General features: G+C 40.2%; 1 protein-coding gene across 1 annotated transcript; it reads right to left on the bottom strand.

Annotated features, from left to right (window-relative positions):
* Positions 1-1,067: 1,067 nt before the first annotated feature.
* LOC129849287 (claudin-4-like) lies at positions 1,068-1,555 on the bottom strand. Its single transcript, XM_055916214.1, is given in 2 exon segments — positions 1,068-1,390; positions 1,393-1,555. Coding segments are annotated over 2 exon segments (486 nt in total).
* Between the last annotated feature and the right edge of the window lie 11,247 nt (positions 1,556-12,802).

The raw sequence follows: 12,802 nt of genomic DNA, 5'->3' as shown, positions 1-12,802 counted from the left end.
GGTAGAACTGATTTAAGTTTCCCTGCATTAAAGTCTCCGGTCACTACAAGCGCCGCCTCTGGGTGAGTGGTTTCCTGTTTGCTTATTTCCTTATACAGCTGTCTGAGTGCGGTCTTAGTGCCAGCATCTGTCTGTGGTGGTAAATAAACAGCCACGAAAAGTATAGCTCTATAGCTATAGTAGAGCTCTAGGCAAGTAGTGTGGCCTGCAATTTATCACAATATAATCTACTTCAGGCGAGCAAAATCTAGAGACTTCCTTAGATTTCATGCACCAGCAGCTGATGTTTTCAAATATGCACAGACCGCCCCCCCCCCCCCCTCCCTCGTCTTACCAGAGTGTGCTGTTCTATCTTTCCAGTGCAGCGTATATATCCCGCTAGCTGAATATCCATGTCGTCATTCAGCCACGATACCGTGAAACATAGGATATTACAGTTTTTGATGTCCCGTTGGTAGGATATTCGTGATCGTACCTCGTCTAATTTATTGTCCAATGATTGCACGTTGGCGAGTAGTATTAAGGGCAGCTTTCCCAGTCGCCTTCTCTGGGTCCTGACCAGGAATCCGGCTATTTGTTCTCTGTACCTGTGTCGCTTCCTCGCTTCCTCTTGCACCCCCCCCCCCCCCCCCCTCCTGTGGGGTGTGCAAGAGAATGTCTTGTGAATCGTCTTTGTTGTAGAAAAAATCTTTGTCTAATCCGAGGTGAGTGATCGCTGTCCTGATATCCAGAAGCTCTTTTTTGCCGTAAGTTACGGTTGCAGAAACTTTATGTACAAAATAAGTTACAAATAACGCGCAAAGAAAATAATAGAACAATTGGTTGTGCGCCCATAAAACCGCCACCATTTTACACAGGTCCAGAGTATAGCCACCGTTAACATGTTGGATTAAGTCCATAGAGCTAAAAAGATTCATCAATTCAATGGTCTTTTTGTTAACATGAATATTAAAATCGCCCAACACAATGATTTTATCATAGTTTGTAATGAAGTCATTTACGAGAAAGGCTTTACTAAAGATTGGTCTAACATTTAAAAGCACCATATTCAATGACTGTGGGCCACTCTATCCATGGGGCATCTGCCTCGATGTAAGCATTATGATTGGACCCTCAAAATACCAATTGGGGCCCCAGCCGGTGTAGAGCGAGGCTCCCAGCTCCCTGTGGTAGCCTGAAAGGGGGTTGTAGGAGTCTTGGTCTTGGATGATGGTGTTGGACGACCAGCAGACAGGGACTAAGACCAGGAGGGCAGTGATGAGGAAGACAACCCCGCTAGCGTTGGATACCTTGGCCTTGGACCTCTCGTCATCCACTAAGTTGATGCACTTCCCCCCGGCGATGCCCAACAAGATGGCGTGCACTCCGGCGATGATTAAGATGATGGCCTCTGGCCCATGCACCAGAAACCCTCTCAGATGACCTGAGCGGTGAATGTTTGGTGTGAGTTGAAGGCTGTCGCCTTCCACATGGGCAGAGCACAGATGATGACACGTCGCAGCCAGCCGATGATCGCCAGGGCCGCGCCCAGCATCTGTAGCCCAGCTGACATCATCCTGATGGAGCACTGGCAGTCTGGATTGAGCTGATGATGGGAGTGATTGAGAGACAGAGGGGAGAGAGTATAGCCTGTACGGTGGAGAGGTTGTCAATGAAGAACTAACTTCCTCTACGTCTCTGAAAACAGGGTTACTGTGAAAAAGTGACAGAAATGGAAGCAGTTTTGTCATCTTTCTGTCTCTCTGTATCTCTCTTTCTCTCAGGTGAAACTCATTTCCAAAGGTATCTCATCTGACCAGATTACACTCCTAACTAAAACACACCCCACCCACATGCACACGCACACACCCCACACACACACACAGACAGACAGACAGACAGACAGACAGACAGACAGACACTTAGAGATTTCAAAGCCTATACCTCCATTACATAATGAGGTGTGTTTTGGCAACAGGAAGTGACATGTATGCTGAGACCCGCACAAAGCTGAGCGAGCGTTCTATGGTGTCAATAATTAACTAAGGCCAGGACCTTCAGCCCTTCAGCCCTGCTGCTGCTGTCCCCTCAGAATGACTCTTAAATCTGTCACACACACACAGGCACACTCCCGGATGCACACACATGCACACACACAACCGTTCAATCTTTCTGCTAGCTGCACACTGTCTGTCGCACACATTCACTGCATACGTTAAATATGGCTGCTGTATGCTGATTACTGTACTGGGGGGGGGGCTCTCTCTCTCTGTCTGTCGCTCTGTCGCTCTCTCTCTCGCCCTCTCTCTGTTTGTCTCTCTCTCTCTCTCTCTGTCTCTCCTTTTTTCTCTCTGTCTCTCTTGGTCTCTCTCTCTTTTTCTGTCTCTCTTTCTGTATCTCTTTTTTTCTCTCTGTCTCTCTCTCTCTTTCTCTCTGTCTCTTTCTGTCTCTCTCTCTCCCTCAACATTTGGGGAACCAATTAGAAAGCTGGTCCCTCAATCCCATATTTCCCATAATGCTATAATATTGATGGATATCCTACATCAGTTTTAGCTGTATAAACACTTCCCTGTTTGATATTCAAAGTCTGATTCCATAGCTCACTTACAGTGTAAACTGGAGACCTCCCTCAGCTCAACATTATGTAGTTATCTCAATGTATTCTATCTAGAGTGGAAACCTCCCTCAGCTCAACATTATGTAGTTATCTCAATGTATTCTATCTAGAGTGGAAACCTCCCTCAGCTCAACATTATGTAGTTATCTCAATGTATTATATCTAGAGTGGAAACCTCCCTCAGGCCAACATTATGTAGTTATCTCAATGTATTCTATCTAGAGTGGAAACCTTCCTCAGCTCAACATTATGTAGTTATCTCAATGTATTCTATCTAGAGTGGAAACCTCCCTCAGGCCAACATTATGTAGTTATCTCAATGTATTCTATCTAGAGTGGAAACCTCCCTCAGCTCAACATTATGTAGTTATCTCAATGTATTCTATCTAGAGTGGAAACCTCCCTCAGCTCAACATTATGTAGTTATCTCAATGTATTCTATCTAGAGTGGAAACCTCCCTCAGGCCAACATTATGTAGTTATCTCAATGTATTCTATCTAGAGTGGAAACCTCCCTCAGGCCAACATTATGTAGTTATCTCAATGTATTCTATCTAGAGTAGAAACCTCCCTCAGCTCAACATTATGTAGTTATCTCAATGTATTCTATCTAGAGTGGAAACCTCCCTCAGCTCAACATTATGTAGTTATCTCAATGTATTCTATCTAGAGTAGAAACCTCCCTCAGCTCAACATTATGTAGTTATCTCAATGTATTCTATCTAGAGTGGAAACCTCCCTCAGCTCAACATTATGTAGTTATCTCAATGTATTCTATCTAGAGTGGAAACCTCCCTCAGCTCAACATTATGTAGTTATCTCAATGTATTCTATCTAGAGTGGAAACCTCCCTCAGCTAAACATTATGTAGTTATCTCAATGTATTCTATCTAGAGTGGAAACCTCCCTCAGGCCAACATTATGTAGTTATCTCAATGTATTCTATCTTGAGTGGAAACCTCCCTCAGGCCAACATTATGTAGTTATCTCAATGTATTCTATCTAGAGTAGAATCTCCCTCAGCTCAACATTATGTAGTTATCTCAATGTATTCTATCTAGAGTGGAAACCTCCCTCAGCTCAACATTATGTAGTTATCTCAATGTATTCTATCTAGAGTGGAAACCTCCCTCAGGCCAACATTATGTAGTTATCTCAATGTATTCTATCTAGAGTAGAAAACTCCCTCAGCTCAGCATTATGTAGTTATCTCAATGTATTCTATCTAGAGTGGAAACCTCCCTCAGCTCAACATTATGTAGTTATCTCAATGTATTCTATCTAGAGTAGAAACCTCCCTCAGCTCAACATTATGTAGTTATCTCAATGTATTCTATCTAGAGTGGAAACCTCCCTCAGCTCAACATTATGTAGTTATCTCAATGTATTCTATCTAGAGTGGAAACCTCCCTCAGGCCAACATTATGTAGTTATCTCAATGTATTCTATCTAGAGTCGAAACCTCCCTCAGCTCAACATTATGTAGTTATCTCAATGTATTCTATCTAGAGTGGAAACCTCCCTCAGCTCAACATTATGTAGTTATCTCAATGTATTCTATCTAGAGTGGAAACCTCCCTCAGGCCAACATTATGTAGTTATCTCAATGTATTCTATCTAGAGTAGAAACCTCCCTCAGCTCAACATTATGTAGTTATCTCAATGTATTCTATCTAGAGTGGAAACCTCCCTCAGCTCAACATTATGTAGTTATCTCAATGTATTCTATCTAGAGTAGAAACCTCCCTCAGGCCAACATTATGTAGTTATCTCAATGTATTCTATCTAGAGTGGAAACCTCCCTCAGCTCAACATTATGTAGTTATCTCAATGTATTCTATCTAGAGTGGAAACCTCCCTCAGCTCAAGATTATGTAGTTATCTCAACGTATTCTATATAGAGTGGAAACCTCCCTCAGCTCAACATTATGTAGTTATCTCAATGTATTCTATCTAGAGTGGAAACCTCCCTCAGCTCAACATTATGTAGTTATCTCAATGTATTCTATATAGAGTGGAAACCTCCCTCAGCTCAACATTATGTAGTTATCTCAATGTATTCTATCTAGAGTGGAAACCTCCCTCAGGCCAACATTATGTAGTTATCTCAATGTATTCCATCTAGAGTGGAAACCTCCCTCAGCTCAACATTATGTAGTTATCTCAATGTATTCTATCTAGAGTGGAAACCTCCCTCAGCTCAACATTATGTAGTTATCTCAATGTATTCTATCTAGAGTAGAAACCTCCCTCAGGCCAACATTATGTAGTTATCTCAATGTATTCTATCTAGAGTAGAAACCTCCCTCAGCTCAACATTATGTAGTTATCTCAATGTATTCTATCTAGAGTGGAAACCTCCCTCAGCTCAACATTATGTAGTTATCTAAATGTATTCTATCTAGAGTGGAAACCTCCCTCAGCTCAACATTATGTAGTTATCTCAATGTATTCTATCTAGAGTGGAAACCTCCCTCAGCTCAAGATTATGTAGTTATCTCAACGTATTCTATATAGAGTGGAAACCTCCCTCAGCTCAACATTATGTAGTTATCTCAATGTATTCTATCTAGAGTGGAAACCTCCCTCAGCTCAACATTATGTAGTTATCTCAATGTATTCTATATAGAGTGGAAACCTCCCTCAGCTCAACATTATGTAGTTATCTCAATGTATTCTATCTAGAGTGGAAACCTCCCTCAGGCCAACATTATGTAGTTATCTCAATGTATTCCATCTAGAGTGGAAACCTCCCTCAGCTCAACATTATGTAGTTATCTCAATGTATTCTATCTAGAGTGGAAACCTCCCTCAGCTCAACATTATGTAGTTATCTCAATGTATTCTATCTAGAGTAGAAACCTCCCTCAGGCCAACATTATGTAGTTATCTCAATGTATTCTATCTAGAGTGGAAACCTCCCTCAGCTCAACATTATGTAGTTATCTCAATGTATTCTATCTAGAGTGGAAACCTCCCTCAGCTCAACATTATGTAGTTATCTAAATGTATTCTATCTAGAGTGGAAACCTCCCTCAGCTCAACATTATGTAGTTATCTAAATGTATTCTATCTAGAGTGGAAACCTCCCTCAGCTCAACATTATGTAGTTATCTAAATGTATTCTATCTAGAGTGGAAACCTCCCTCAGCTCAACATTATGTAGTTATCTAAATGTATTCTGTCTAGAGTGGAAACCTCCCTCAGGCCAACATTATGTAGTTATCTCAATGTATTCTATCTAGAGTGGAAACCTCCCTCAGCTCAACATTATGCAGTTATCTCAATGTATTCTATCTGGAGTGGAAACCTCCCTCAGCTCAACATTATGTAGTTATCTAAATGTATTCTATCTAGAGTGGAAACCTCACTCAGGCCAACATTATGTAGTTATCTCAATGTATTCTATCTAGAGTGGAAACCTCCCTCAGGCCAACATTATGTAGTTATCTAAATGTATTCTATCTAGAGTGGAAACCTCCCTCAGCTCAACATTATGTAGTAATCTCAATGTATTCTATCTAGAGTGGAAACCTCCCTCAGGCCAACATTATGTAGTTATCTCAATGTATTCTATCTAGAGTGGAAACCTCTCTCAGGCCAACATTATGTAGTTATCTCAATGTATTCTATCTAGAGTGGAAACCTCCCTCAGCTCAACATTATGTAGTTATCTAAATGTATTCTATCTAGAGTAGAAACCTCCCTTAGCTCAACATTATGTACTTATCTCAATGTATTCTATCTAGAGTGGAAACCTCCCTCAGCTCAACATTATGTAGTTCTCTCAATGTATTCTATCTAGAGTGGAAACCTCCCTCAGCTCAACATTATGTAGTTATCTCAATGTATTCTATCTAGAGTGGAAACCTCCCTCAGCTCAACATTATGTGCTTATCTGAGTTTATTCTGAGTGAACCAGGTAAATCACATGGGGTACTAGGTAGTCATGATACAGTAACTTACATTGCCACCTACTGGTTGATAATGTAAGCACCACTATCTCTTTTACAAGCAGGATTACATCTGAGTAACATTGCAAGGTTGATCATTTCAGAAATGTAAAACAAGCATTAGATGATCAATGGAAATGTTATATAGCTCATTGCCAATTCACTGATTTGTATGCTCTTCTTTAAAGTGTCCTCTTTCTTTTCCTCCTACTTCATCTCTCTCTCCATCCGTCTCTCGCTCCATGTTCGATCCACACTGAGTCACGGGGCAGATAGAGCAGAGACTGCAAGACAGAAACTATCCAGTAAATTGGCTCCAGTCCACAAACCCCAGATCGATCAATATGAGACACAGTAGGCCAATACCTAATGACCCAATATTTTATATCATATGCAACTACTAGGGGAAGTTTGGATTTGTAAAAAACACATTTACAATTGACACATGTATATAATACACTGTTGTACATGTGTAAAATACAACAAATGTATATAATACACTATTTTACATGTGTAAAATACAACACATGTATATAATACACTGTTGTACATGTGTAAAATACAACACATGTATATAATACACTGTTGTACATGTGTAAAATACAACACATGTATATAATACACTGTTGTACATGTGTAAAATACAACACATGTATATAATACACTGTTGTACATGTGTAAAATACAACACATGTATATAATACACTGTTGTACATGTGTAAAATACAACAAATGTATATAATACACTGTTGTACATGTGTAAAATACAACACATGTATATAATACACTGTTGTACATGTGTAAAATACAACACATGTATATAATACACTGTTGTACATGTGTAAAATACAACAAATGTATTCGCCCACCTAATTATTATTATTATTATTTCCTCCCTGCCAACTATGTTTTTACATCCTGTGCTCCCAGACCTGTTTGTGCTATCTTGCCAACTCCCATGGTCTTTGAGGCAAGACAGCGCAAACAGATCGCGGAACAGGCTATATTTTTAGGCTTGACAAAGTTTTTCTCAACCGAGTCAGCATAGGACACTCCCCTTCTCCTCGTTAGCAGTCAGAACCACAGCCCAGTTCAACACACGAATGACAAATCTCTCTGCCACCATATTAATCAGGGCATAAAACGAGTCGTTAAAGTCCCATTCCACTGCTGTTATTGTAAAACCATTTAGGAAAGAGAGAGAGAGCAATACTTACTCCAGTGGTGGGCGGTGACACTCTATTCTAGTTTATGGGGAGAGGGTCCACTGCCCCAGAACTAAGCCAAGTTGGCTGTGTTTCATTCCAGAAAGATGTTCTTCATTCTCTGACTTTGTTCACCCCCTTTTTATGGGTCTGCATGTTACTGCATAGGTAAAAGAAGCAGCTCCACCTAGGTTCCGCCACATTGCTTTCCCCTATCCAGTTCGATCAGTCCTGACAGCGAGGCAGGGAGAGAACGAGTGCAGGGAGGAGAGAACATCTTTCTGGATTGAAACCCAGCCATGGTCTTCTGCGAGTCTGTTAGAGGACCCAGAGGAAAGCTACGGACCATTCATTATTTTATTTTTCTAAAGACAATAATAACACTATTCATTGAACGTCCAGTCTTTCTCTATTCACAAGTCTTGTGAATAGAGAAAGACTGGACGTTCAATGAAGAGTGTTATTATTGTATTAAACAAAACCCTTATTTTTTTCTAACACATATTTTACTTAGTGTGGTCCACTGATTACTTTTTACACTTATCTGTTTAATTCCTCCCTCAACTGTCCTAAGAAGGAAACCCCCGGCTAGGTGACTCCTCTCCCCCATGTGGGCAGCATGCCACCCCCTGGGACAGGTGTTAGTGGTGATGGAGGGGGCTGAGGGATTGGACCTGGCAGCCTGCCATACCAGTGGGACGCAGGTCTTGTTTTAGTCTCTATTCACTATAGATTTTTCAGCTGTACAATGCAATCTTATCTTGTTCACTCCGTGTCTGGCTCATTTGTCATCCATCATTCCTGGCTCACTGTGACACGGGCTTGGACTGGAGAACGGGCACACAGGCGGGGATAGACGAGAGAGGAGCAGACACTCAGACGGACAGACAGTCAGAGACAGAAATGCACGCACCAATGCTCATTGCCTTCAGAAAGCATTCATAACCCTTGAATTAATCCACATTTTGTTGTGTTACAGCCTGAATTCTAAATTGGCTAAATAGATGTATTTCTTTCTCACCCATCTACACACAATACCTCAGAATGACAAAGTGAAAACCTGGATTTGTACAATATTTGCACATTATTATTTTTTTAATTCTTCAAGCTCTGTCAAGTTGTTGTTGATGATTGATAGACAAGCATTTTCAAGTCTTGCCATAGATTTTCAAGTCGATTTAAGTCAAAATTGTAACTAGGCCACTCAGGAACATTCATCATCATCTTGGTAAGCAACTCCAGTGTATATTTGGCCTTGTGTTTTACGTTATTGTCCTGCTGAAAGGTGAATTTGTCTCCCAGTATCTGTTGGAAAACATACTTTTTTGAATGACTACCTCATCTTTGTACCCCACACAGACAATTATTTGTAAGGTCCCTCAGTCGAGCAGTGAATTTGAAACACAGATTCAATCACAAAGACCAGGGAGGTTTTCCGATGCCTCGCAAAGAAGGGCACCTATTGGTAGATGGATAAAAAAAAGAAGACATTGAGTATCCCTTTGAGCATGGAGAAGTTATTAATTATACTTTGGATGGTGTATCAATACACCCATTCATAACAAATATACAGACGTCCTTCCTAACACAGTCGACGGAGAGGAAGGAAACCTCTCAGGGATTTCACCATGAGGTCAATGGTGACTTTAAAATAGTTACAGAGTTTAACGGCTGTAATAAGAGAAAACTGAGGATTCAGGCAGGTAATTTGTGATACAAGTCAGAATTCGATGTCCATCCATGTCTGAGGACGTTGGGAGATGACGTGGAAACTGGCAACTAGGGGTAACAGTGAGTGCTGTTACCTTAAAGTAGGTTTCGGCTTTGTTGTGTGGAAGTGAAATGGTGGGTGGGTGTAAGCATCTGCCTTTGATTTGAACAGTTGCATGTTCAAGTCCAGTGATAGAATATTTTTTGTATATATTTTTGTTTTAAGCCTACCACAAACCTTAACCCTTACCTTAACCATTCAGAGTTAATGCCAAACTTTTAGAATCTGAGTTAATGCTTAAACTTAACCTTTAACACGTCAAAATGGGAAGTTTTGAACAAACTTGGATGAACATCTAATTCTGAAAAGAAGGAAGCCTGTACACAATAAAAAATATTCCAAAACTTGCATCTTGTTTGCAATAATGCACTAAAGTAAAACTGCAAAAAATTGGCTAAGAAATTAACTTTATGTTCTGAGTACCACTCTTCATATTTTCAAGTATAGTGATGGCTGCATCATGTTATGGGAATGCTTGTCATTGGCAAGGACTAGGGAGTTTTTTAGGATAAAAAATAAATGGAATGTAGCTAAGCACAGGCAAACTCCTAGAGGAATAGCTGGTTCAGTCTGTTTTCCAACAGACACTGGGAAACAAATTCACCTTTCAGGAGGACAATAACCTTCAACACAATGCGAAATATACACTGGTGTTGCTTACCAAGACAACATTGAATGTTCCTGAGTGACCTAATTACAGTTTTGACTTAAATCGTCTTGAAAATCTATGGCAAGATCAACGATCAACATCCAACTTGACAGAGCTTGACAAATTTTGAAAATAATCATGTGCAAATATTGTGCAAGCCAGGGGTGCAAAGCTCTTAGAAACTTACCCAGAAAGACTCACCGCTGTAATCACTGCCAAAGGGGATTCTAACATGTATTGACTCAGGGGTGTGAATACTTACGTAAATTAGATATTTCTGTATTTCATTTTCAAAATATGTACTAACATTTCTAAACAGGTTTTCACGTTGTCATTATGGGGTATTGTGTGTAGATGGGTGAGAAGAACATATTTCATCCATTTTCAGGCTGTAACACAACAGAATGTGAAATAAGTGAAGGGGTGTGGATACTTTCTGAAGACACTGTATATACAGATGTCTGGCTCCTCTCCTCTGTTACCTTAGACCTTTTTCAATAGGAGGCGAGGAGAGGATGGAAGACAGAGGAGTTGAGTAGGCCAATTGAGAATCTCTTGTGGAAACAAATGTGCTTGTATGAAATGAGACTCATTTTCTTCACTCACGCGTCATAAGGCAAATGGAATTCTAAAATAATGGGTAAAGTGATAAAAACTACACTAATCAAAAATATAAACGCAACAATTTCAACAATTTTACTGAGTTACAGTTCACATGAAAAAATTGTTCAATTTAAATAAATTAACTAGGTTCTAATCTATGGATTTTACATGACTGGGCAGGGGCGCAGCCATGCCCACCCACTGAGGAGTCAGGCCCAGCCAATCAAAATGAGGTTTTCCCCACAAAAGAGCTTTATTACTGACAGAAATACTCCTGAGTTTCATCAGCTGTCCGGCTGGCTGGTCTCAGACGATCCCGCAGGTGAAGAAGCTGGATGTGGAAGTCCTAGGCTGGCGTGGTTACCTGTGGTCTGCGGTTGTGAGGCGATTGGACGTACTGCCAAATTCTCTAAAACGATGTTGGAGGTGGCTTATGGTAGAGAAATGAACATTAAATCCTCTGGCAACAGCTCTGGTGGACATTGCTGCAGTCAGCATGCCAATTGCACGCTCCCTCAGAACTTGAGACATCTGTGGCATTGTGTTGTGTGACAAAACTGCACATTTTAGAGTGGCCTTTTATTGTCCCCAGCACAAGGTGTAGCTGTGTAATGATCATGCTATTTAATCAGCTTCTTAATATGCCACACCTGTCAGGTGGATGGATTATCTTGGAAAAATGTAAATGCTCACTAACAGGGATGTAAACAAATGTGTGCACAAAACTGGAGAGAAATACGTTTTTTTGTGTGTATGAATCATTTTTTCTGGGATATTTTACTTCAGCTCATGAAACATGGGACCAACACTTTATATGTTGCGTTTATATTTTTGTTCAGTATAATTCTGCTAGTCGTGGAAGACATTTCATAAAGGAAAGGATAAGAAGAGTATATTTTTAAATGTGTGCATTTTTTTCTCCTCCAAGAAAACAACAGCTGATTCAAATGGGTGGCAGATTTTAAAACACTTTTGCGGTAGCCACCAGGAGGATATTCTGTGCATAAGACCTCTGTTCACCTACTAACGAATTGACACTATCCTCCACTACTCGACCCTGGACCACTAATCCGTTTCAAAGAGAGGAAAGAGTTCTTTCCATTTGAGAATCTCCCCTAGTTTGATTCGTTTAATACCCAGGCAACTGCTGTTAATTTATGCACATAGAAGTAGAACGGGTTCCAATGAGAAGACCGAATTGATAATAACAATTAATTACTAATACAATATACAAAACACACAAGAAATAGCTTAAATTAAACTATGTTGAATGGCTCTTTGAACTGTGTTGAACTGTGTCTGATGTAAACTATAGGCTACAGGAGGAAGCACTATGCCAGGCAGATGTGGATTCTATTCTGATCCTTTAGCATCATCCACTGGAAGATAACATAAAGTGCAGGGTGGGCTTCAAATAATGTCTCCTTCGCAGTATTAGCAAAGGACCGCTAGAAAGCGCCGTTGTATAGACGTGTGATGGTGCAGTAGAAGGCTACACGCTACCACAGGGTGCCTAAGACGCAGAGGCCAAGCGCAAGTAAGCTGTCAACAGTGGCCTGTCAAAGCGCACACTGCTTACATTAAAATAGTTTAGTTTCCAAAAACTAAAACTAAAAAACTTCTGCAAGGCTGATAACATCTCCAGTTTTAGCCATTTTTGTTTGTTTGGCTCGCCTGTAATTTAAGCTATGTTACGATGTATCAAACATTTTAATTACCATGTTTACATTGTGTGAAATATGACACTATATTACACTAACAGTGGGCCATATGAACAGAAATATGTCGTATATTTTTTTTTACTTTAACTTTACTTTACGCATGTGGATTAGACTACACAAATACATTTCCTTATGAGGGAAAAGCACATAATTAACACATATAATGACCTTTTTGTTAATTAGGCTACTTATTTTATTATAGTCGACTTTTGTTCATATGGGAAATGTAGGTTAAGCTTCTAACGCAAAATAATAACGCAAGGGGCATTAAAACAGGGAAGAGAAGAACGTCAAATACATATGT

The sequence above is a fragment of the Salvelinus fontinalis genome, unplaced genomic scaffold (genome assembly GCF_029448725.1).
Source record: "Salvelinus fontinalis isolate EN_2023a unplaced genomic scaffold, ASM2944872v1 scaffold_1419, whole genome shotgun sequence".
Lineage (NCBI taxonomy): Eukaryota > Metazoa > Chordata > Actinopteri > Salmoniformes > Salmonidae > Salvelinus > Salvelinus fontinalis.
The sequence above is the reverse complement of the archived record's forward strand: the minus strand, read 5'-3'. Positions and strand labels throughout refer to the sequence as shown.